Raw genomic sequence first — 27,260 nt, 5'->3', positions numbered from 1 at the left:
TAATACGAATTTTCCACTCCATAGTTTTTTTTTTTTTTTTGGGTACCTCGCGTTATACTCTACACGTAAATTAAAAAAAAAAAGGGGCGGGGATTAAGGGGTGGCGGAAGTATTGAAGGCTCGTTGGCAAGTACACCTACTTGTACTATCGATTTCACGTTTAACCAACGGATTAAGTGACGCTCGGCACCGAACTCACTTCCCCTCGCCCGTTTCTCCTTAAAAAGGCAGAAACTCAAAGTACACCCACATACAATTGCACCGTGTGTTGATTACCTTCGATTGGTCCCTTTGTTTTTTTTCCTCGCTCTCATCGATACAAAAGTGGTTTTTTGGTGGTTTGGTGATTTCGAGGAAATTTCCAGCTGTTCGTATGATATACATAATATGTACAAAAAGGGTTGGCGAATGGCGTTACGTAACGATTTTTACTCTGAGCTCTTCAAACGGATCGCGGATGTAAAAGAAAAAAAAGGTATAAGAGGCTTAAGCGAATGCATTTTTTTCCCCTCAATGCACTCGCAAGCTTATACATCAGCTACAAGTTCCTCCGTTGGGATGCATTGCCAATGTTTCTACGCGATTACTCCTGATTTTCGTTCGAGGAAGCAGTCGGAGCTGATAAAACTTTCTTTCATTGGCGCGTTTACCATTTTCGAGTCGATCGGCACAATGTCGCGAGATAAGGGGTACACGTGTACGGGAATCCGCCCAGAAAGCCGATCGTCCCCGTTGATCCATCGCGAAACAGATGACTTTAAACTCGTCAGTCCTGTGCGATATCCCCCCACCCCCCTCGCAAGTTTTTGTTTTGTTTTTTTCTTTCTCAAGAGATAATTGGCAATTATCTTTTTGCAGAGCGACGCCACCACGGCATTTCTCCGGGCCGCGCGGTCCGGTAACCTCGAGAAGGTCGTCGAGTACCTCGACACTAACCTCGACATCAACACAGCCAACTCGGTAAGTTTTTTGTTTTTTCATTCATACTATACGTACATTTTATCACGCAACAATGAATATTCTGATAATGATGAGTTACTTTGTGACCTTGGCTTTGACGTTTTTACGTGTAATTGAATAATTTCTTTGGGTAAAAGATTTTTTGAAAAACGAAGAAAACGCACTTAAATGATAAATACAAGGTTGTTGATGCAAGTGCATTGAAACGACACGTTTGAGGCGTGCAATTGGAAATTAATTTTTTTTTTGTTTGTCATACACCACCGATTCGAACAATTAATTGTTCTCTTCGGCAGTTGATGGATAAATCGTGGTTGTTCATCGAATGGCGGCTAAAGCTGAATTTATTGAGCAAAAAAAAAAAAAAAAAGGGAGGGAGGGGCAAGTATAACGAGAATAAAATGGATGACGCATTGGTTTCAGAACGGCTTGAACGCGCTGCATTTGGCTTCGAAGGATGGCCACGTGGAGATCGTGACGGAACTCCTGAAGCGGGGCGCAAAGGTCGACGCCGCCACGAAAAAGGGGAACACCGCATTGCACATAGCGTCCCTAGGTTGTACATGAATCACCCCTACTCTTCCACCCACCCAACAAACTTTCTCCTCTCTCGCGTGAAAGATCTCGACTGTACTCGAAGGAAACTCATTTTTTTTTTTTTTTTTTTTTTTGCGCTCAATGAATTATTTCTGCTCTAAAATAAATGCTTGTTCCCTCGGGTTACTCGAGGATTAAATATAAATTCCTATCACCCCATTGAGTTGCCATAAACTACATTGCCCATCCATGAATGTATTTTAACGTCGTCTCATCCTCACAGCTGGTCAATCGGAGGTGGTGACCATTCTCATCCAATACGGCGCCGCCGTGAATATCCAGTCGCAAAATGGATTCACGCCGCTTTACATGGCCGCCCAAGAGAACCACGACCAAGCCGTCAAGATCCTGCTCGGCAACGGGGCGAACCAAAGTCTCGCGACGGAGGTACGTATAAACGACGTTTTTGTTGAAAAAAATGAAGCAACCTTAAACTTATCGCCGGTTTATCCCAGGATGGTTTTACACCACTGGCGGTGGCGATGCAACAGGGCCACGACAAGGTAGTCAGCGTGCTATTGGAGAACGACTCGAAGGGCAAAGTGAGGCTGCCGGCGCTGCACATAGCCGCGAAAAAGGACGACTGCAAGGCAGCCGATTTACTCTTACAGGTGAGAAAACAAAGCGACTTTATCGATTATCGGATCACCTTTCATCCTTTTCGCTCTATTTTTCTTTTTTCCACGATTTATTTATACCCTTTGTTGCCCGTTCATGGGAGCTAATTGTTTTTTTGTTTGCGCTTCGCTTCTGACCGCGTATACGCGTAATCGTCTATTGGAACGCGATCGAGCGAAACGAGGCGCAAAAAGAATAATGAAACGCACGCTCGAGGTGGTATGAGCACAGTGACGGCGATTGTTGTTACTTTTCAGAACGACCACAAGCCGGACGTGACGTCAAAGAGCGGCTTCACTCCGCTGCACATAGCCGCTCATTACGGCAACGAAGACATCGCCCGGCTACTCATCAAACGAGGAGCCGATGTTAATTATTTGGCCAAGGTAAATCGACCACCCCACCCTCCCCCTTTGTCTCAATGTACCTCTTCTTCAACTTATACATTTCGATCTCTCGCTGCGCTGCCGTAATTAATTGTCACGTGTCACGGAGCGCCGAGGAAAGAGATACGTGTATTGACGCGTTAATCGATCGGTCATTTGGAAATTAAAATGTAAGAGGCTCGCGACCAAAAAAGGAACTCGATTTACCGTCTGACCACAGCTCGACTGTTTCTACTTGGTGCGTCAAAAAAAAAAAGCCTGTATACATCATCGGAATACTGTTACAGCACAACATAAGTCCATTGCACGTGGCGGCGAAATGGGGGAAAAACAACATGGTGAAAATCCTGTTGGAGCACGGGGCCGTCATAGACGCCAAGACGAGGGACGGCCTGACCCCGTTGCACTGCGCCGCAAGATCGGGCCACGAACAGTGCGTGACGACCCTCCTCGAGAGCTCGGCGCCCATCAGCGCCCGATCAAAGGTACAACGGTTTATCATTACAATTGGAAAAAGTAGGAAATAAAAACTTCCTTCCCTCCCCCTATCAGAACGGCCTCGCGCCGCTGCACATGGCCTCCCAAGGAGACCACGTGGACGCCGTCCGGGTGCTCCTGTACCACCGTGCCCCCGTGGACGAAGTGACGATCGACTACTTGACGTCGCTGCACGTGGCAGCGCACTGTGGACACGTGCGGGTGGCCAAGTTGCTGCTCGATCGTAAGGCCGATCCCAACGCCCGGGCCCTCAACGGGTTCACGCCCCTCCACATCGCTTGCAAGAAGAACCACATAAAGGTCGTCGAGTTGCTCCTGAAACACGGGGCGTCCATCGAGTCCACCACCGAGTCCGGCCTCACGCCGCTCCACGTCGCCAGGTTTGCACCGGCAAACAAATAAAAATAAAATAAAATAACAAAAAATAATGGTCCACCCCGTGAGCATACTTTGTGCTTCAGTTTCATGGGCTGCATGAACATCGTGATCTACCTGCTGCAGCACGAGGCGAGCCCGGACGTGCCCACCGTGCGCGGGGAAACGCCGTTGCACCTCGCCGCCCGGGCCAACCAGACCGACATCATACGGATACTGCTGAGAAACGGGGCGAAGGTTGACGCCCGCGCGAGGGTGAGGCGTTTTATTCTTCTTTATAGGTTTTTTTTTTTTTTTTTAATTTTTTTTTATTTTTTTATTGAAACGATGGTGTAATAAAAATGGCGTGGATTAATTTTTGGAAAATTTCCCTTCCGGCGACAGGAACAGCAGACACCTCTGCACATAGGTAAGCCAAGTGTCCAAAATTTGTTTAGAGCGAAAGAAAAGAAAAGAAAAGAAAAAACCAATTGTCCGCAGCCTCGCGTCTGGGCAACGTGGACATAGTGATGCTGCTGCTGCAGCACGGGGCGGCCGTGGACACGACGACCAAGGACATGTACACGGCGCTGCACATAGCTGCCAAGGAGGGCCAGGAAGAGGTAATGACGGACGCCGAGCGCTTCGAGCTCGGTCGCATCGCCGAGCTCGTGAGTCTGCGTAACCTGAGGTTCCTCTACTGGAACCGGCGCCGCGAGTACCTTATCTGATGAACCTCATCTCGTTTTGCCGCGTTTTTTATTTATTTATTTATTTATTTATTTTTTTTTTTTTGTCGACACGACGCTGTTAGGGTGTATTTTTGGGTGCACCCACTGTGAAAATGTATATGTGAGCTGTGTGTGCTATGATGGACTGTACTTTGAGTGTACTTTGTACGTCGACGGTATCCGGCATCCCATGAGAAACGAGAAAAAAATACAACCCGCCCGAACTGCCCCCTGCGTAACATTGTTACACCGTAATTTTTAAGATTTCATCTTTCGTCGCTGAAACCGCCGCCGTTTCCTTTTTTCTCGCCGAATCATATATATATTTTGTACAGTCACACGCGCAATATATCCACCCTTACGCTACTTTATGTCATCGTACCGATTTTCAATTTACTTCTCGTCCACCGGATGACTATGTTTTTTTTTTTTTCTCTTTCTCGTTGTCAATTCACTTCAACTCAACGATACCTTTTAATTTCTGTACTTGCGACGTTTTGCTTGTTTCATCGATTTATTTTATAATTCACCCGTAAACAATAATAATAATAATAACAATAAAAGCTGTTATTCGTTTGTACATCACTTTGTTTCACGTTTTATTTTTCACTCTTTTTCTCCATCAGCTTCTTGCGACACCTCACTCAACATTGAACATGTACATTTTATTTTTTTCACTTTAATCGTCGTAAGTATATATATATATCCATGCACTCCCCATTATTTAGCTGAGTGCACAAGCAGAATAGTTGTTGATACACACTTGTTGACACGAGTGGCTTTTCATGGCTCTCATGCCCCCGCGGGACAGGTAAGGTATTTGTATTAATATCCTGCCTTTATTCACCAAGGTGCTTTTTGTACTTTCACCCCAATAACCGTAAATATATATACGTTCACAAAGTTGCGTCATTAACCGTGTCCAAATATACTCACACGACTAACGAAAAACCCTCACTGTTGGCGCGTCGCTCACACCCTTGGTCGTACTTTGGCAGGTCGCAGCGATTTTGGTGGACAACAACGCGTCGGTCACGGCGACGACGAAAAACGGCTTCACCCCCCTGGCGGTGGCCGCAAAGTACGGCAACATGAACGTCGCCAAGATACTGCTGCAAAAGGAGGGCAAACTCGACGCCCAAGGAAAGGTATATTATTTTACACTTGGACGATATATATATATATATATATATATATATATATATATATATATATATGTATATATATATATATATATATATGTATGTATAATCATATCGTGTTTTTGCCTCAGAACAACATAACTCCCTTGCTGCTGGCCTGCCACTACGACCACCCGAACGTCGCGCAGTTGCTGCTGGAGAAGGGCGCCTCGCCGCACCTCGCCTCGCAAAACGGCCAGACGCCGTTGCACGTGGCTGCCCGTAAAAACCAGGTAAAACAATAACCCGGCTAGAAGCAAGTGTAAGAACGTTGAATAAAGTGTACGCTTGGGCCGTTGCAGATGGACATAGCCATGACTCTGATCGAGCACGGGGCCAAGGCGGACGTGGAGTCGAAGGCGGGCTTCACGCCGCTGCACCTGAGCGCCCAGAAGGGCCACTACGACATGACGAACCTGCTCATTGAGCACGGGGCCGACCCCAACCACAGGGCCAAAAATGGCCTCACGGCTCTGCACCTGTGCGCCCAAGAGGACTTTATCAGGGTGGCGTCGATCCTCGTCAAGAACGGGGCCCACGTCGAGAGCCAGACAGAGACCGGATATAGGCCCATACACGTGGTCAATATACCCTTCTCTTATTACTTCGCACTGAGATTTCTTTTCCCACCAATATCCCGGCTGTTCCCGGAATGTTGCGCTACAAGCGGCTTTTTGTCCATATAGTGCCATTGTCAAACTAACATCAAAGAACGCCGCATCTATATTTCAAGGGTTTTTTTCGGTTGATTTTCATTGCGTCTGTACGGCGAACTCGAAAAATTACATGATTACTTGAGTCTGTAACGATCGTCGTAACGATATAGACTGAGCCTGGCGAGGTTGACAAACATCCAACAGTTTGGAGTTTGTTATTCTCACTCCTTGATCAGCTCTTACTGATCGTGTGCTTGTGCACTGACCCTCAAGTAATTACTTTAACTATTTTGAGTTTGATTAAGTGAACGAAGAAATAAGTTTATTTCAAAACAAGTCAATTGGGTGCCAACAGAAAATATTTACAAACGGGCTTCCTACGTATTGTATACACCTTTTTTATTTTTATTTTTAAATGATTTTTTTTTAAATCAACCCCTGTACAGGCGGCCCACTTTGGAAACCTGTCGATGGTGCGTTTTCTACTCAAGCACGGAGCCGAGATAAACGTAAAGACCAAACAAAACTACACCCCTTTGCATCAGGCTGCTCAGCAGGGACACGCTCACATCGTCTCTGCTCTTGTCGAGGGCAATGCTTCACACCGTGCTCGCACCAATGTAATTTTGAATTTAATTTTTTTTTTTTTTTTCGAACCTTTGGACCATATTTTTGTTGTTGTGTTGCAAAATCATAAAATTTTAACTCACGTTTCGCAGGACGGATTGACTGCCCTCAACGTAGCCCAAAAATTGGGGTACATCTCGGTGATGGAAGTACTGAAGGGCCTGTCTTACGACGGCGTGACGCCGGACAACAAGAATTGGGAGGAAAAGTACAAAGTCATCGCCCCGGAGAGCTTACAAGAGACGAGTCTCATGTCAGATTCCGACGACGAAGGAGGTTCGTACCGATTCCCATGCCGATTTTTCGTTTTCGTGAAAATTTTTATTCCACAAATCACGTGGGCGAAAAGATACTCACAACGTAGTGCATAGAGGATTTGTTGTGCTCGACAGGTTCGGATGCTCTGATGAGCGAACAGCCTTACCGGTACTTGACCGCTGATCTGATGAAAAATCTGAGGGACGATTCTTTGCCGATCGACGTCACGAGGGATGACCCGATTCACAGACAGGGTGAGTGAGGCTTGATTTGGTCCCTCTGGATATTGATAAATATTGACAATTCATTCGATATTTCTTGCATTTATTTTACAGTTTCCAAACAAGAACACAAGGACTTTGTTCAAAGTAGCAATTATTGTTCTGCCGAGAACTTTGACAGTAGCGACTACTCGAAGTAAGGATTTTACGTTTTTAAATTTATTTGAGAAAAAAATCATCGAAAATTAATGCTATAGACACAACTTACTAACACTAGAAAATTTTTTGTATTTTCATGCATCACCAGACCTCATTTTAAATCGTTAGTATACATCAATCTTCTGCAAAAAATTCATGCGCACGAATGCACTCTTGGTCATAACTGCACTTGATTATTTATCAATTTCTCTGCTTCTATTCCCATGTATAGTTTTCTTAACCCAAAGTAATATTAATTCATGTAGTGTTGATGCTAAAAACTGTGTCATAAAGATAAAAGCAATTTTAATGTTTACCGAAAAACAACCAACAATCGTCAAAAATGAAAAATATTTGCAGGTTCCTCGTGAGCTTCCTAGTGGACGCTCGGGGAGGCACCATGAAGGGTTGCCGACACAGCGGTATCAGATTAATCGTGCCGCCGAGGCGCGCGACGATGCCGATCCGTGTGACCTGCAGACTCGTGAAACCCAGCAAAATGACCAATCCTCCGCCGTTGATGGAAGGCGAATCACTCGCCACCCGCGTCATCGAGATGGGACCCGTTGGTGCCTCCTTTTTGGGGTTCGTTTTTACTTTGAGAAATTAAAAAACAAAAAGAAATATGCATGTAATGTGTCCCGTTATTTCCTAGACCCGTCTTGATCGACATACCCCATTTTGCCTCGGTGGCCGGCAAGGAACGGGAAATCATCATTTTGCGCAGCGAAAATGGCGAGACTTGGAAGGAACACGACAATTCCACCGAAAACGACGGCAACGACTCGTTGCTCAATACCCCTTACGGTACAACAATTTATTAATGTATTTTTTTTATTTTTTTTTCACATTAAAATTGTATCCAATTGATGTACGTAATCAAATTCCAATCGCATTTTAGACGCCCACATGAGCACCGTCCATTCGGGCAGGATAACGCGAATAATGACGACCGAGTTCCCGCAGTACTTTGCTGTGGTCACGCGGATCAAACAGGAGGTTCATGTGATCGGGTCCGAAGGCGGGATTTTGGTCTCCAGCGTCGCCGACGAGGTCCAAGCCGTCTTCCCGCCCGGCGCTCTGACCAAAAAGATCAAAGTCGGCCTGCAGGTACATTCATATTTATCAACCGATCCTTGAAAAAATCGGCATTAAATAAAAAAAACCCCTTGTGTATAACGTTCAGGCCCACGTGATCCCGGCCGAGTTGACGGCCAAACTGCTGGGCAACTGCGTGGCCGTGTCCCCGGTGATAACGATAGAGCCGCGGCGGCGCAAGTTCCACAAGCCGATAAGCCTGACGCTGCCGGTGCCCAGGGCCGCCAACAAGGGCATGATTAACCACTACGGCGGCGAAACGCCGACGCTACGGCTGCTGTGCAGCATCGCCGGTGGCACGAGCGAGGCCCAGTGGGAGGACGTGACGGGCTCGACGCCTCTGAACTTCACCAACGATCGGGTGTCCTTCACCACCACGGTGTCGGCACGCTTTTGGCTCATGGACTGCAGGAACATCCAGGAGGTCCCCAAAATGGCCACTAATCTCTACCGCGAGTCCCTCTTCGTGCCGTTTGTCACAAAGTCAGTTGGACACAGGTCCTTTTGTTACTTTTTACTGGGGATGAGCGTATATGTTGTGTTAATACCGGGGTGTTTTCGCAGCTTCGTCATTTACTCGAAACGAATGGAGGAGGTGGAAGCCATCCTGAGGATCCTGTGCATGACCGACAGCAAGGAGGGCATCCACACGTTGGAGAAGCAAGAGGAGTTCTCGGAGATCGTCAAGAGCCGCGACGTCGAGGTAAACGAATCTTTTTTCTTCCCCCCCCCCCCTTTCTGTAACCCTGGACTTTCGCTTCAGACGCTGGACGGCAAGGATCTTTACATCGAGTTCACGGGGAACCTGGTGCCGGTCACCAAGTCCGGCCAGCAGCTCAAATTCACGTTCAGAGCCTTCCGGCAGAACAGGCTGTCGTTCCAGGTGAAGGTCAAGGACCCGCAGCTCGACCCCGTGGCGCGGATGATGTTCATGCGGGAGCCGAAAGTCGCCAAGGGCGAGCCGGCCCAGCAGCCACTCTGCGTCCTCAACATCGTCCTCCCCGACGTCACCTTCAAGGACAAAAACAAAGGTATACCCTTTTACTGTTCGTTTCTCCACTCTCGCGCGGGCAAATTTAACGCCACTCCTCTAAAATTATTATCTCGTATACGCTGCAGCCATGGAGGACGCCCACATACTGGCCGAAAAGTTGGAGCTGCTCAAGTCGAGCTACAAGCTCGACTATCCGGACGAAAAGGGCGATTACCCGAAGCGCACGTCGCCCGGCGAGAGGAAGTTTATCACCGACACCCTCCAGAAGGAGCACCCAGGTAAGGAACGGTAGACTTTACCCGTGGCCCCTTTGTAGGAAAGTAGAGCATACGTAAATGAGCGTGCAAGAGGAAATCCAACACCCGTCCAACTAACAAAGTATACATTTAAAAAAAAATAACGAGCACATTTCTAACGGCATTGGTAAAACTAAACATCCATCAGCGATCGCGTGCGCTTGCATTGTAACGATACATTGTGTGTGTGTGTCGCAATGATAACATCATACATCACATGGATGTGTTGTGTTGGTATCGGTAACGAGTAGCGAGCGTTTTGAAAAAGAAATGAAAAAAAAAAAAAAAAAAAAAACAACCAGACAGTCGATCCGACAGAAGCTTTGTACCGAATTAACGATCAGCGACCCACCGAAGCTCAAGGTGTGCTCATCCGATGCGTAAGTATGTATACAAATGCGAGCACGCGTGTGTATAACGATTCGATGATTATACGCTTTGTTTACCATTTATTCCGTCTTCCTGTTCCTGAGAGTTCGGTTCAACGCGCAGCCACGCGCACATTCCACACATCTGGAACATTGTGTGTACGCCCATCGGGGTAAGGATGAAACTATGCCTGTAATCCAGTTATGGAAAAAGCTCCCAGACCGCGCGAGGCTTCTAATAATTCAATTACCCGCTAAGAGCATCAACGAATTTCTCTCGCGAGGTCCCTCCCCCCCCTCTCTCACTCTGATCCAGTCCATATTTGCCTTTTTTTAGTGTACATATAGTCGGTACTTTGTTGTTGTTGTCGCCTCCCGACTGACCCTCGAACCGACTGCGCGTGGACCTGCGCTACTTTTCTTCGCTAGCGTACCCTTAGGCGACTAGAAGTAATAATCGTCGCTCACGTGCTTCTTCGCGGAGGCTCAGTTTTTCCTTGGGAGCCGAGCTGGCATATCATCCGACAGTTCCAAGACGTGAGTCCTGCCCTTATTTGCTATACCTCTTTACTAACTGCTGTGTGCGCGTGTGTTATTTCCACCCCCTTTATTGTGCTTGTTGATCATATATTATATCGTGATTTGATTATCATCTGTCGTTTGCGTGGGTTGATCGCTTTTGTTGGTGTTGAACGAACATTCGATATGCACTTGTTCGATAACGGCTTTTCGATCTAACGGCGTATACTTCAAAATCATCGCTTCCAGTAACCCTCAAAGAACCCAGAAATCATCATCATCGCTTGTCACATCTCCAAAAACGTATAAAGCCAATCTTTTGTTACTTTGGTTTTTCAGATTTCTTTTCTCCCTCCCCCGCTAGAATAACCCTCACGAGTGCCAGTTAGGCCCCACCCGCGTCTACACGGTAAAAAAAAAAAAAAACAAAAAACAAAAAACAAAAAAAAAACACACCAAGTGGATCTCGTTGCGGAATCGGTGACAAGAAGGAGTAGAAATGCAGGAGCAGCAGGTGAGCTCGCCCGTGATTCAAGTGACGGCCTCAGAGGGCGCCGCGAACGGCGAGTGCCCGCGCCACGCCGCCAAGGCCAAGCGCAAGGCCCGATCGACCCGCCGGCGGCTCAACGCCATGATCAACAACACCTCGCTCCACTTCTCCGACACCGATTCCGAGGGCGAGCTTGCCACCCCGAGGAACACCACCCCCAACCACCACCACCACCACGCCAACGACGCTAACCTGTTGCGCCCCGTCATCTCGGTGACCCTCGACGCGAGCGACGACTCGTCTTGCGGCGCCGGCCGGCGCAACAGCTACCTGGAGAACCTCACCGATGTCGACGAGATCTACACGAGCGACGTCGAGAACAACGAGCCGACCGGCAGGGCCACCTCGCCCCGGGGCAGCCTCGCGGTCGAGGTGGACAACGCCCAGCAGGGCGAGACCGATCTCGAGGAGATGTCCAACGAGGAGGACGAGGAGTCGGTCCAGCCGCCGATCCTCGTCAAGCGGCGCTCCGACATCCTGTGCGACTTTAACGGCGAGATGATCACGACCAAGGAGGGCGACGGGCCATTCTCCGTGGAGATCCGCAACCAGATGTCCGTGGATGAGTCCTCGGGGCCGGCTTGCGAGACGCCGGACTTGCCGGGGCTGGCGGTGCCGGCGACGGACACCGAGGACATGGAGGCGTCCGACGAGGACGTGGAGGAGGCCACCTGTGGGCTGCGCGCGGTCTACGAGGGCTTCGACCTCATAGCGGCGTCGCAGATCGTTATGACCAACGTCGACAAGATGGAGCCGCAGCTGTTGACCGTGCGGGGGGACGTTGAAGATGCCATCAGCGACAGTCACACCGATGTCGAGGACATCGAGTAAACTGCAAAAGGCCGAGTGTGTTGGGGGTGGGGGGAGACTTGCGTTTCCGTGGATTGGTTTCTTTTTTATTTTTTACTCGAGCTGCGATTGCGATTAGCTGGGGAATGGGGGTGCTACGTGTACTCGAGGGGCGGAATTTTAATTTTGTTTTTTTTTTTCTTTGGTGATTTCGTGTGGCTTTCATCAGGTGGGAGTTGAAAATATTTCGAGACGTTGGCCATTTATTTACACTGCTGATTTGACTCACTGCAGTGCAGTGCCTTTTTTTCTACATGGAATTGAGTCTATCGTTGAGCATCAGCTTTTATACTCGACGATGAATAATTTTTTTAATCAGATTGCGTTGTTGGAACGGTGTATTAGATGAGATGGTTTTCTCTTGAACCCACGTTTCTAGTCACGTAATCTCAAACAGATTCAATTTAGGGAAAAATCTAATGATGCGAGAAGCCGATTTTTCCGTCGGGTTGAAACAAGACGAATAATCAATGTTATCGCTGGTTGGCGGTGTTTTACCTGTTGGTTGCAGACGAAATTGCCGTCCTTGATATTGTTGTAGACAAAGTATTCAAATATGAAAAACGATCATAGATACATGTTGCTATAATTAAATTGAGATAAAAATTCAGTAGCATATTTTTCCTGTGGACTATTTGGGAACGCATTTAAGAAAATCTGATAGATATGTATTTTCATCATAAAAATTAATCGTTTAATAAATTTTTGATGAATTTTACTGAATTTTGACACTCAATTTCATGAAAAAAATTGTTGACGAATATGGTACAATTTATACAAATTAATATATTGAATGTTGAACAATTATACAGATTATAAATTACCGTTGTTGCCGTCATCATTGTTATAATATGATTCAAGATGTTCTATTTAATCGTTGTATAAACAAAAAATTATATATATAGTTATTTTCACTATAAAATCAAGATATCGTAGATACCTTACATGGAAAAAAAATGCTTACCGAACATTGCGTAAATATTGACTCTTTGCTTTTCGAAAATTTTGACGCCCGTTTTACGAAAAATTTGCGAGAATGTGCAACAAAAGTGTTGTTTATGTTGTTGATATGATGTACAAGTCCTTGAATGAAATAAATGAGATTACATTGGAACTGAGAAATTCTTATTTTAGTTTTGTCACAATAAATTTCATAAATAATACACTACAAAAAGCGTGATGCATAGATTAGAACAAAATACCTTTAAAGAATTGTAAAATACATTAAAGTTAATTATTATATCGTTCTGATGTTTATTTATTGTATCTTTACTAAATCTTACAATAAAAAATCCATCCCATTGAATCGTGTAATAAAGTGTATGCTTTAGAAAATGTTATGATTATAACAAGCTTACACAACATTATTTAACGATGATTGTTAGGTTGAAAATAGCCATTATACCAAAAAAGTTGCCAAGGACAAATTGATGAATAATTTTTCGCTTGTTTTAGATGCAGTTGGTAGTTTGCTTGCTCACAAATCGACCATCCCCTTAGAATCCGTAGATTCTAGTTACTCGGGCCAAGACCTCTCTCCGACGACTGAGAAGAAAACTTATTCGGAAAAGCGGCGCTTTTGGGAAGACATAGCGCGTAGCAAACGTGAAAGCTTCCAACGAAGTGAATCCGAAGTGTCACACACTTCCCAACTGACATATCACGATAGCGACAGCGAATGCCTCAGTGAAGTACGAGAGCGCAGCGAGGATGAGGCCGTTGATCAGGAACATTTGGTCGATGCCGGTCTTTCGGTGGACATGTCGGAGTGTACAGTTGCGGAAAAGGCGCATTACTTCGAAGAGCAAATACAAAAGGAAACATCAGCTGCTAGGGAATCACTAAAGAGTCAGTCTTCTCAAGAATCAGCAAGGATTGCAGCAGCTAGGCTTTCAGGAATTTCTATGAGTAGCGAAGATGATAGATCTCTGGAAGTCTTTGAAGAAACGGAAAGGATTTTGGAAGAAAAGGCTAGGCAGGAAATCGAAATGAGAGATAAGACTGGAAAGGTTGATGTCAAGGAGTGGGACGAAAGAAAGGAAGAAAAGAAAGATTGTACTACAGAAAAAAGTGAAAAGCAAAAGAGTAGAGGAGAAATAGCTTTGTTTGATAATAAAGTTGTTGTTAAGGAAATGAAAGATGATAAAAAAATGGGCAAGGGTGAAGTTCCCAAGAAAGGAGAAAGAAAGAAGAGTAAGGACGAAAAGGAACTGTTTGGAAAAAAAGACTCTGCGAAAGAAGAGAAAAAAGATGAAAGAATAAAGAGCAAAGATGGAAAAGATATACTTGGAAAAAGGCAGGATTCTGAAAAAGATAAAACTGATCAGAAAAATGATAAGGTAGAAAAAGAACTTTCAGTTGGAAAAAGTGATTCGAAAGAATTTAAAAGTGAACAAGAAAAACAAGATAGTGAAAAGAAAATAAGCGTGAAAGGTGAATCTACAGAAATGGGTAAGATTACATCTGAGTTAGCTTCTAAAGAAACAGTTTCGAAAATTGATAAAAAAGTGACGAGCACAAAAAGTGATTCAAGTGAAACTAAAATTAAATTAGACACAAAATCCAAAACCGTCACAAAGACTGACACTGATAAGGAAAGCAAAGCCAAGGCAACCAAAATGCAAGAAAATGTGTCAAAGCAACAGAAAGTGGTTGAATCTAAATCTTCTGTGGTAACTGCAAAATCAACTAAAGTTAAAGAAGAAACATCTCCAAAATCCATACCACAACGTCAAAAGTCAAGAGAAGAATCTTTCTCTAAATCACCACCGAAGAAAGACAAATCAAAAGATGAGCCTCTTTCTAAATCTCCACCTAAGAAAGATAAACCAAAAGATGACATCAAAAAACCTTCACCTAAACTTGAAAGGCCGAAAGAAGCAACAAGTAAGATGCCATCTAAAGCAGACAAAGGAAAAGAAATTACTACAACAAAATCGAAAATTGAGGAAAAAGTTAAACTTGTTTCACCAAAATCTATTTCTCCTACGAAAGAAATATCAAAACAGGAAACTTCACCGAAATATCCTTCAAAAAGTGAGAAATCGAAAGTTGAAATGATTTCTCCAACTAAAAAAGAAAAAATGCAAGTTGAAATTCCTCAACTATCAATACTTGTAAAACAGGAATCCAAAGAAGAACTCAAAAAGTTTTCAGAAAAAGAAGCAGAGCTTGACGAAACTGCATCGTCGAAAGCAGACTCAAAAATCTCTGTTTTAGATACTCGAGATAAAATAGGAGATCCTGTTAAACATGCCGCTATTACTCCTGCTACTACGATCGAATCATTAGTAAAGGACTCAAAAAAAGATACAATATCAACAAGCCCACCACATAATTTGTTAATAAAAGAGTCTGTTACCATTCTCCCTGTATCTCAAGTAGTTGAAAAACAACCTGAAAGTGTTGCTGGTGCTCTAGGATCAAAGAACGATAATTTTCAAAAAAAATTAGATCAAACTTTAAAAGATTCATCGCAAATGATCGAAGTTAAAACTATTCTTGATACTCCTGCTGCCTTAACAAAAGACATTAAACAAGACAAAACTATCGAATCAAAACCAGAAACACAACTACGTCAAAGCTCTTCAATTGAAACGTATGAAACGGTAAAAACGCAATCAATGTTTGATGATACGAGTGTATATCAAATAAAAAATGAAAAAATAGCTGCGACCATGACACAAAAAGATACATTCCTAGAAAAAAGCTTTGCAGAAAAATCTTTAGAAGAAGCAAAACCTGCAAAGCTGCAAACAAAAACTCCTGAGCAAGAAAAATCTGTAGTTGATGTGATTGATAAAATCCAAAAGCCTACACCATCAAACAGGACAAAAACTGTATGTTATACGCTATCTTCTACTGATATTAAACCAACAGCCATACCACTCATAACATCCAAACAAAAAGTGCCAGAGCGTGAAAAATCTAAAGATGAGATTTCAAAGTCTGCAACAGCAAAAAGAGAAAAATCTAAAGATGAGTTTCACGTTACATCACCTACTACAAATAAAAAACCGACAGAGGCTGAATCAATTGCTCTAAAAAAAGAAAAATCCAAAGAAGAAATTTCCAGTTCCGTGATACTACAAAGAGAAAAGTCGAACAACGAATTTTCTCTGAAATCGCCACCAGCAGACAAAAAACCATCAGAGATATCTTCAATTATTCCCAAGCGTGAAAAATCTAAAGACAACATTCCAAAGTCGATGATACCACGAAGAGAAAAGTCAAAGGAGGAATTTTCTATAAAATCATCACCTCTTGTTTATAAGACACAAACAGAACTATCGTCTAAAGTTTTAAAGCAGGAAAAATCTGACGATAAAGTTTCAAAGGTAGAAAAACTCAGAGACGAACTTCCAACGTCATCCCTCGTGGATGAAAAATCTGTGAACTTACCATCAACAGCTCCCAAGCGGGAAAAATCTAAAGATGAAATTCCGAAATCGATGATACCACGAAGAGAAAAATCGAAAGAAGATTTTTCTGTAAAATCAAGTCTGTTGGATAAAAAACCAATAGAGCTGCCATCTACGGTCTTGAAACGTGAGAAATCCAAAGATGAAATTCCAAAGTCCATGATACCAAAAAGAGAGAAATCTAAGGATGAATTTTTAGTGAAATCAACATCAGTAGATAAAAAATCACAAGAGGTACTGACAACAGCTCCTGATCGTGAAACATCTAAAGATGAAATTCCAAAATCAATGATACCACGAAGAGAAAAATCGAAAGATGAATTTTCTTTGAAATCGCCTCTGCTGGATAAAACTACAGTAGACACGCAAGTAATGGCTCCTAAACGTGAAAAATCTAAAGATGAGATTCCAAAGTCCATGATACCAAAAAGAGAGAAATCTAAGGATGAATTTTTAGTGAAATCGCCATCAGTAGATAAAAAATCACAAGAGATACTGACAACAGCTCCTAAGCGTGAAACATCTAAAGACGAGATTCCAAAATCTATGATACCGAAACGGGAAAAATCGAAAGATGAATTTTCGTCAAAATCGCCACCAGTAGATAAAAAACCTTCAGAGATACCATCAACTGTTCCTAAACGTGAGAAATCTAAAGATGAGATTCCAAAATCAATGATACCCCGAAGAGAGAAGTCAAGGGAAGAATTTACTTTAAAATCACCTCCCACGGATAAAAAACAAACATTATCGTCAAGTACAGGTCTTAGTGAGGTTAAATCTAAGGATGAGATTCCCAAGTCTATGACGGCAGAAATGGAAAAATCTAAAGATGCAGTTTCAACAACGTCACCCCATTTAGATAAAAAACCCACAGATTTACTGTCAACAGCTCCTAAACGTGAAAAATCAAAAGATGAAATTCCGAAATCAATGATACCTCGAAGAGAAAAGTCAAAAGATGAATTTTCTCTAAAATCGCCTCCATTGGATAAAAAAACAGTAGAATTGCCGTCTAAAGTTCTACAGCATGAGGAATCTGAGGATGAGATTCCAAAGTCTATGATATTAAAAAGGGAACAATCAAAAGATGAATTTTTGGTGAAACCCACACCAGCAGATAAAAATAAATCAGAAGTACCGTCAACAGCTCCCAAGCGTGAAAAATCTACGGATGAGATTTCAAAGTCTATAATACCGGAAAGACAAAAATCTACAGATGAGTTTTCTTTAAAATCACCTCCGTTGGATAAAAAACCAATAGACATGCAAGCAATAGCTCCTAAACGTGAAAAATCTAAGGATGAGATTCCAAAATCAATGATACCACGAAGAGAAAAGTCAAAAGACGAATTTTCTGTAAAATCACCTCCCACCGATAAAAAACAAACAGAATTATCATCTACAGTTTTAAAGCGTGAAAAGTCCAAAGACGAGATTCCAAAATCCATGATACCGAAACGGGAAAAGTCTAAAGATGAATTTCCGTCAAAATCGCCACTAGTAGATAAAAAACCTTCAGAGATACCATCAACTGCTCCTAAGCGAGAGAAATCCAAAGATGAAATTCCAAAATCAATGATACCACGGAGAGAAAAGTCTAAAGATGAGTTTTTCATGAAATCGCCACCAGCAGATAAAAAATCGTCGGAAATATCTCCAACGGCTCTTAAACGAGAAAAATCTAAAGATGAAATTCCTAAATCTATGATACAACAAAGGGAAAAATCAAAAGATAAATTTACTATTAACCCACCTCTTACTGACAAGACACAAATAGAATTACCATCAAAAGCTCTTGAGCAGGAAATATCAGAAGATAAATTTACAAAGGTAGAAAAATCTAAAAAAAACGAATTTTCTACATCATCCCTTGTGGATAAAAAACCTATGGACTTACCATCAACAGCTCCCAAGCGTGAAAAATCAAAAGATGAAATTCCGAAATCAATGATACCTCGGAGAGAAAATTCGAAAGAAGAATTTTCTGTGAAATCACGTCCTCTCGAGGATAAAACTAAAGATTTACCATCTGTTATATCCAAAAGAGAAAGATCTAGTATTGAAATTCCAAAATCTATGATACCTAAAAGAGAAAAATCCAAAGATGAATTTTTAATAAAATCTTCTCCACAAGATGTAAAAGACAAAGGATTTCCATTTAATACTACTAAACGAGAAAAATCTATTGGTGAAATTCCAAAGTCTATGATTCCTCGAAGAGAAAAATCCAAAGATGAATTTTTAATAAAATCTCCTCCACAAGATGTAAAAGACAAAGGATTTCCATTTAATACTACTAAACGAGAAAAATCTATTGGTGAAATTCCCAAGTCCATGATTCCTCGAAGAGAAAAATCCAAGGATGAATTTTTAATTAAATCTTCACCAAAAGATGACAAAGATACAGTATTATCATCTGCTGCTCTCAAACGAGAAAAGTCTTCAGGTGAATTTTCGAAGTCGATGATTCCTCGGAGAGAAAAATCTAAGGACGAATTTTCCATAACATCTCCGATCGGTAGACGAGATAGTAAAGAGTTATCATCAACCAGTTTTAAACGTGAAAAATCTTCAGGGGAATTGTCTACTTCAATGATACCACGGAGAGAAAAATCAAAAGAAGAGTTTTCCCTTCAATCACCTCCCAAAAAAGAAAAGCTGAAAGACGAATTTGCCTCAAAACCTCTGCCGAAGCGAGAAAAATCTAAAGAAGAAACACACAAAGCAGTTCCAAAACGAGAAAAGTCTAAAGATGAAATCCTCTCTAAACCAATAATGAGAAAAGAAAAATCTAAAGAAGATGTAACACCTAAAGTTGGTGTAAAACGTCAAGATTCAAAAGGTGAAGAGTCAACAAAAACTGGGGTAAAGAAGACGGAATCATCTGGAAAAATTTCACCGAAAAAAGATGATGTCAAAGATTTACCTTCTAAGTCCGGTGTTAAACGGCGAGATTCAAAAGAAGAACAATCCAAAGGTAGTACGAAAAAAAGTTCAGAATTTACTCCTAAAGTTACACCTAAAAGAGAATCGTCTAGGGAAGAAATACTTAAAACTTCACTAACTAGAAGACGAGATTCCAAAGAATTGAAAGATGAGATACCAAAGACTCCTGTGGCAAGAAGAAGAGATTCTAAAGAAGAATCTCCGAAATCTTTAACAAAACGTGGAATACCTCTAAAAGATTCAGATTCAAAATCTAGTTCTAAAAGTAGTTTGCCTTCTCCAAAATTCTCAGAAAAATCATCGAAAAAAGAATCGGAAACAGTAACCGTGACTAAGACAGAAAAGAGTAAAGAAATTACCACTCAAGAACATCAGGAGTACACAAAAAAACAAAGTAATATATCTCAGTTGTACTCTGGTACCTTCAGGGGTGACCCAAAAGATGCCTTTGAACTTTTGGAAAACACAAGTGCCTTAAAAAATTCAGACTTGATTGCATCCCCTAGTGTTATTACATCTAAAGTTGACCACAAAGCTACAAGTTTGTCTGAAAAAAAAGAGGTCAAGTCCTCTGAAATAGATACTGGTAAAGAAAAAATTATTGCTCTTGAAGAAAAAGAAGATTTCCAGAAAAAGGAGACTTCTATTTCGATGTTACAAAAAGATTGTTTTGACGATAAAGTTAAAGAAAAAAAAAGTAAAGGAAAAGAAACATCTGAAAGTGTAACTCAAAAAACATTAGTTAATTTAACTGATGACTTTGAAAGAGTCCAAGCTTCTGCTTTACAAAAAGGACAAGATAGCAAACATAGTGTGGAATCAAGAAGTGTAGAAAATAATGAAAAAATTGTGACCACGACAGAAACATCAAATTTATTAAAAGAAAGTACTGCCGGTACACACTTTAAATTAGAAAAAGATCTACAAGATGAAAGTACAAAACCAGACGATGTTGGGAAAATCCTAGAAAAATCAATATTTGAAGAGAAGATTAAAGATGGTTCAAAAACATTTGATGTAAAACAAGACTTTAAAGAAGATGTAGGTGCAACAGAAAAAGATTTAACAAAAACGATGATTGAGTCAGGTAAAAGTGTTATCGATGTCGTTACGATTCCAGCTGGTGGAACTATTGAGTCTGAAGATTTTCATGACAAGATGGCTGATGATCTGACACAAAAATTAAGTACAATGCGTAATGTCATGGACGATTTGATTAACCCCACACCATTAAAATCAATTCGAGATAGCGAAAGTCTTAGTTTGAGTGAAGACATAACAAAAGATGAATCGTCATCACTTCAACTTTCTCTATCTCAAACAAAATTATCGGAAGATATTACTATTAGTCCAAGTATGTCTGAAAAAGTAGACATCAAAGACATAGGTGAAACAGGTAAACAAACATCGATACTAAAAAAAGAAACAACGCCATCGCTAGAAGCAACTAAATTAGGCAAAAAACTTGTTGATGGAAAATTTGTTTCTGAACTTTCTGGAGCTCGAGTGCTCGAAATATTAGAACCAGAGATTGAAAGTCAGTCCAGACAGGATTCCATCGATGTATCTTCAATTGAAGTAGATGAGATTAAATTTTCAACAACAGGTCACGATGTTCCGATAAAAGAAGAAAACCTGCACGAAAGTCCAGCAATAGATTCATTAGATGCCTTAGAGCGTGATATTTCCATGAGTTCAGTCACATTCTCTGAAGATACAAATATTGACTATTCTCTATCACAAGATGGTAATAAAAAACAAGAGTTTGGTTTTGATAAAGTTTCCATTAAAAGAAGAACTGAAAAAGACTCTTTTGAAATAGAAAGTCCACCACTTGTTTCGCCTAGATTGAAAGTCAAAGAATTAGAAATCAAACCAGTCGACTGGATGATTGGTGATGAAAAAATAGAAGTTTCGGAAGCCTTGGAACCCTCTGAAGCATTTGACAAAGAACTCGAAGAATATCAAATGTCGCTAAAGCAACAGCAAGAAGGTGTTTACATTCCTGGTGAAAGAAAATTCGAAATACCGCAAATACAAGAAACATGCTCAACGTCATTTGACGAGTCAGAGTCTACAAAGCTGAGTGGAAAATCAAAGTTTACTGTGATTCCTGTAAGTGAAGAAGATTTTGATATGGAGAAAGAATTGGTAGAAAATAAATTGGAAATTAGTTGTCAGGAGTTAATGGATACTCTGCAGAGAGAATACGATGCTAAAACACCAACGGATGATAGATTAGAAGAAATGGCTGCAAAATCATTTCATTTCATAACTATAGATGACGATGACGGTTTTGATTGTAGTGAAAAAAAATATGAGACCCAATTAACGAATCTATCGGAAACCCGCAATGAAAGCTTAAAATTCTCTGATATACCTTTCGAAACAAAAACCGCCATCAACGTTATAGAAGGAGAACAGTTTACAAGTTTGGTAGAACCTTTAAAGCTAACTGAAGCAGTTAGTCAATCAAGAGACAGTGAATTGCTACAGTTATATGAAGAACAGTTTGAAGAAACTATGCAAATAAAAGACTTAAAAAAAAATCCCATTGAGGAAAACAAAAGCACAAAGGTAGCAGACAAACATGAGACTAAAACATCGGAAACAGTTGAAAAAACATTGGATAATTCAAATCAAGCTGGAGAAATAAGTAATTCAAAAAAAGAAACGGACACAATTAGTAGTAAAAAAGTTGAGCAGGTAGCAAACTTAGATACAAAAGACAAAGAAAAGTTAAAAACAGAATTTGATGTACAGACTGAAATTGGAAAAATTGAAAATTCTTCTGAAACCATAAACAAATCACGTGAATCGCTAAACGAAAAATTATCTTCTGAAGTAGATACGTCTGAAAAGGATAAAGAGGACAAGAAAAAACAATCTTATGATTTAGAAAACTTTCAACATCCACCAGAACCATCTGAAATGTTGTTAAAAATGGATGATGAAAAAAGTGAGAATGAAGAAAAAAAAGATGTTCAACTTTTGTCGTACAAGACATTTGATCCCGAAGATTTGAAAAAACAAGATGGGAGTCAAGGCGTGACAGGCGTTCAAAAACTTCCAAAAGCAGAATTTCATAAAGAAGGAAGAATCGACATGCGATCAAAAGCTTGGGACGATCACAAACGAGTTGGAGACAAACGTGAAAAAGCACATTCACACCAGGAAACGAGTCCGTACAAAGTAAAAAAGGAAGATTTTCAAAATGTCAATATGAGTGCTCGTTATGCTATCACAGTCTTAGATCAAGTTGTAAAAAAAGAAATAGCAGAGGTAAAAGAAAATCTTGAGGCAGCTAAGCAAGATCTCATTGAAGAGTTGAGTGAAAATAGTGAAAACATGATACAAATAAAAGATTCACCTTCGGAATTCCAGTTTAAACTTCAACCTGAATCAATTCCAAATGAATTACCGTTTCTTTACAAGGCACCATCTCTCGAAAAAGGAAGTGATACAGAAAACTTTTCTTCTTCTTCATCGCCGGTAGCGAAACCTCGCCGACACTCAGAAATCACTCGGGAAGAAAGTTCTTCAGAAAGTAGTTCCGCCGAAAAGAAAACGTCAGAACAAGATAAGAGTAAAACTTCGATAATGGTTGAAAGTGAATCCGACCAAAGTTCGCAAAAAGAATCAAAAGATACATTCGAATCATTTTCATCGTCCCAAAAAGTAGTAAGTAAATCAGGCTCTGATGCGGAGGTAGCGACAAAAGATGAAACTTTCTCATTACAACCACCTCAACCAGCACCTAGACGTCGACCAAAGCCTTTTCGTGGTCAGCATGGTATCACCTCGGAAAGTGAAGCTGACGTTTCTAGTAGCGGCGAGAGCAATTACCAATCCTGTGAATACGAGAGCAGCAGTCGTCCATGTTCCTCTGACGTCGAGGCTCTGCAATCAGCAGCTCACCCACTTTCTTCTACAGCGTCAGAATACGAAACAGCAGCAATGTCAATGGAGCATTCTTCGAAAGGAACTTCACAAGATTACTTTACCGCTATGAATACATTAAGTTCGAGAGAATCAATGAAATCGTTAGCTTCAATTAGTTCCGGACAAATGGGTAGTCTAGACAGCGCAAGTGAGTTATCCGAAACGATTATGGCGTCTGAACCAGAGTTGGACCAAGATGCTTTAGATGAAAATCTGGAAAACATATTAGACGACGATATGAAGAGTTTCGACGATGTATCTGATGATGAGGAGAAACATTTAAAAGTTGATCCCGAAATCCCTTGTATGATGAAACGTTCCAGCGAAATGATCTTCAGTCAAGTGGTAAATTATTTGTGTATTAAAGATATTATTCATTTGCTTTTATATTATTTTGGTGAAAAATTTTGTTTTTACAGATCACTCAAGAATCATCAAGTGAGGGTCAAAGTTTGGGTGCAAAGTTAAGTGATTCTTCTACACTTACAGATAAAGAAACTTCATCGTCCATAACTAATTCAAAATCTGGTAGTGTCTCATCTGAAGCAAATGTCTGTGTTACGAAAAGTACAACAACTCAGAAAGTTTCACAGCAGATCATGACCACTAGAAATATTTCGGAACAGCCAGAGTCTGTGGATGAATCGATTTTGAGCTCGTCCGATTTAAAAGCTGAAACTTGCTCATTCGAACCAGATTCATTGGAGGTAAAGTACACTTCTACATCGAGTCTTGATGAAGAAAGTGCGGAAGGGCATGGGCCTGGTTCCGGATTGACGTTGCAACAGCAATTGAGTATGACATCTTCATCGATGTCGGGCGTTTCTTTGGAAACAGTTATAGAGAAAGAACATGCCGATCGTAACTCTCCAGACAGCGACTCGTTTGAATTAGTTGATAAGCCAGACATTATTGACGATTTTGTTGTTATAGAAGAGGTTGGTCGAGAAGCCGATGAGTTTGATTCCGAAGGTATTTAAATACTCAAATACGCGTTCTTTTAGTCTTGAAAAGGTCTTGTTTACATTAAAATATTTTTGTAGGTAAAGGTATTCGTATTAGCTCCACATCTTTCGTAAGTAGTAAGATCTACGATCGAGACGTGGAAAATCTTATAATGGAAAAACAGGATCTTCAAAAGCCTCAAGCTCAATCGACGAGAAGTACGGCTGAACTATTCGATTTTGAATCTGAAGAAAGTCCACCTCAAGCATCCAACGAAGATCAGTATTCACAATCTTATTCCGACGAGGAGCAGTACAGTGAAAGCGGTAAAAAGTGGGTTGAAATGCAGTTCCAACAGAACGAAACTCGCATATACGATCTTGAATACGAGCGTGGCCCTCTGGAAGACATAAAAGAGGAAGAAGTTGCAGACTTTGAAGCCGGAAGCAGTCGTTTTGGTAGTGTTGGTAGCCAGAAAGAATCCATCGGTAGCATTGGCAGTATGAGAGGCAGTTTCGGCAGTACTCCTGACAATTATGACATTCTCACAGCCAAACGGTACTTCAAACCAACGGACCATGACAACGTGTCACTGAGTTCGCTACAAGAATTTGAACACCTGGAAAATGCAGTGGCACAGGAAAATGCAAAAAGACGAGAACAGCAGCATAGTAGTTCCCAAGATTCATCGAGTAACGGCAGTCTACCAAGGAGGTATCACGCTAGTAAATCGGGCCACGGCGATGACGTTTCGATATCTTCGGTGAAAGATTTCGAAGTTCTCGAAAAAGCTTGCAAAGAAGCCCACATGATCGAACTGAGAGCTAGAGAGGAAGAAGACTTGCTGGATCACGAGAGTCCCGAAAATCGGTACAAACTCGAAAGCTTGGCCAGAGCGAAAGCTGAAAGCCAAGGTAGTGCACCCGGATCCTTTAACCCGAGCACGTCGGGATCCGATGATTACGAAAAGAGAATCAAAGAAATCGATGAAATCATAAGATTGGCGCAAGCAAACGTTGAAAAAATAGAACGACACGACGATACCACGGAAGACATATCTCAAATTGATCTTACGGACGATAAGCCGACTGTGCCAGTAACAATCATTGCAGCTGAAACGTCAACTTCGTCTGCTCCTGTAAAAGGTTCGTTAATCAAATAATCAGTTATCGTTTAAATTATATAATTTTGTTACGTACAAACATATTAATATTTTCAGCGCCACCAAAAAGCGCCAGTGATATGAATTTAATGGACACGAGTACTGATTCCTTGGAGCTGGAAGGCAACGGTGGACGAAACTACAACGTCATGTGCCAGAGTTCGGATTCCTTGGAGTTAAAAACAACATTGGATTACCCATCGATTAGTTCAGACTCGTTAAATAACGTGAAGGATCCCAAAGAGGAGCAAGAGAAGCGGTTTAGTAGTAGAAGGATCTCGTCGGATAGTCTGGATTTACCTGCGCAGGAATCGCAGGAGTCAAAGGATAAAAGCAAGGATAGCTCCACTGACAGTTAAACTAGAGTCTAAAGATTCGAAATATAGTAAGATTCACTTTTTAATATCTTTCATCATAATTTTGATAAGAAGGTATCATTAAAACTTTTCTATCAATTTATTTGTATATATTGTCTATAGAAAATGGACCACAAGGTGAACGAAGCGAATGGAAGTCAGCTTTAAAAGCACGAGCTTCCACGCGCACATTTAAAAAAAACCGTGAAGTAAAAAAAAAACATTCCGAGGCACGTGTTGTATGTCTCGAGGAGGGTGAGTGGCGGAGGGCAGACGGAGGGTTATCCCGAATTCTGTAGGCACCGCCGCGAGTCACGGCGCCGTAGCAAAGTATGCATTCCTTTATTATATTTTAAATTTTATCATAAAAAGGAGGCATCATCGAATTTTATCAATTTCGCGAAATTAAAATTTCCTCGTCGTTTTTATCGTAACTTATATATATATATTAAACCTAAGAAGCCTCCAGTTTCATTTACGCGAGATATATAGTTTATAAAGAGTGCGGCGGAGGAAAAAAAGAAATGGTATTAATGGAGTCTGACAATTTAATACTCGATTAAGTGTTTAAGATTTATAATGACTGTAATGGATAAATTGAAAAATTTTATATATGTATAAACGAAAGAAAAAAAACTATTGATTATTCAAATGTTCAGGGAGGGTTGCACAGAGAAGAAACGGAAAGATGGATAAATGACGCTTGGGCACACGTAGATTTTGTGAAAAATCTTTCCTAGGAAAATTTTAATGAGACATCGTTTTTTTAATGCTTTTTTATTTGTGTACGCTGATGAAACTGGACGTTTAACATGCATGAGACTCGTTTTTGTGATGTAGTTACTGTCTAAAACGCGAAAGCTGAAAATAAATACATTTCATTGCTTCTCGTTGCTGATGAAAAACAATTTAAGTGACAAATTAAGAAAATGAGCGCAAAAAAATTATGTACGCATATAAACAATTTTTTAATGAAATGCAGTTTGAGAAAAAAAATGCTTGAAATCAATTTGTCGTGAAATACAATAATCATTATTTCTATGTATCGCAGCTCTATCTTTAATGTCACTCAGGTAAAATTCAGTTAAAAGCAAAATTCTGATCGAACAAACACTAAGTATAGAAGAAAAAAAATAGTGTAATCCATGATGTACTTGATGAGTTGTACAATAAAAATGTTAACAAATACACACGCAGTCACAAAACACACAAACGTACTCAATTATAAGAGACAGAAAAAAAAAAAAAAAAACTAATGGGTCGCTCCCAAATCGCTTAGCCGTTTATTCTTAATGTTTCATACGACACTATGCATTGCGTTTGTAATAAATCGTCATGTTTGCGGAATGCTATTTGTATGTTCTCAAGTTGTATGATAATAGTGCTGTATTAAAAGTGGCATATTTTATAAGCATTTCAAAAATCGATTTGTTTGGCTTTATTTCATTCGATACCCTCCTCTTGCACTTTTCAGATTTGATTCTCATCGCGATACAACTATTTACAACTAACTACAACCTCATATT

The 27,260-nt window shown here is 41.1% G+C and overlaps 2 protein-coding genes across 2 annotated transcripts; both read left to right on the top strand.

Moving 5' to 3' along the window:
* The first annotated feature begins 672 nt into the window (after positions 1–672).
* Positions 673–26,150, top strand: LOC106645452 (uncharacterized). Its single transcript, XM_089596857.1, has 33 exons — positions 673–765; positions 859–960; positions 1,384–1,516; positions 1,781–1,944; positions 2,013–2,173; positions 2,423–2,561; positions 2,849–3,046; positions 3,114–3,439; positions 3,521–3,689; positions 3,819–3,843; positions 3,915–4,036; positions 5,143–5,292; positions 5,418–5,558; positions 5,628–5,906; positions 6,428–6,601; positions 6,701–6,884; positions 7,001–7,120; positions 7,202–7,283; positions 7,395–7,409; positions 7,646–7,870; positions 7,941–8,092; positions 8,187–8,395; positions 8,472–8,866; positions 8,948–9,086; positions 9,147–9,429; positions 9,503–9,655; positions 13,415–18,151; positions 18,278–22,086; positions 22,207–23,616; positions 23,691–24,243; positions 24,315–25,374; positions 25,437–25,763; positions 25,858–26,150. Exons 1-32 carry the CDS (start codon positions 673–675, stop codon positions 25,735–25,737), a joined length of 16,203 nt encoding a protein of 5,400 aa, XP_089452983.1. The 3' UTR covers positions 25,738–25,763; positions 25,858–26,150.
* Positions 11,001–11,962, top strand: LOC149373515 (uncharacterized). The gene has a single exon (XM_089596258.1). It carries the CDS (start codon positions 11,060–11,062, stop codon positions 11,939–11,941), a length of 882 nt encoding a protein of 293 aa, XP_089452384.1. The 5' UTR covers positions 11,001–11,059; the 3' UTR covers positions 11,942–11,962.
* Positions 26,151–27,260: the final 1,110 nt, after the last annotated feature.

This window comes from Copidosoma floridanum, unplaced genomic scaffold (assembly GCF_036245765.1).
Source record: "Copidosoma floridanum isolate Cflo_tuat_1 unplaced genomic scaffold, Cflo_Japanese_pri ptg000030l, whole genome shotgun sequence".
Taxonomy (NCBI): Eukaryota; Metazoa; Arthropoda; class Insecta; order Hymenoptera; family Encyrtidae; genus Copidosoma; species Copidosoma floridanum.
The sequence above is the reverse complement of the archived record's forward strand: the minus strand, read 5'-3'. Positions and strand labels throughout refer to the sequence as shown.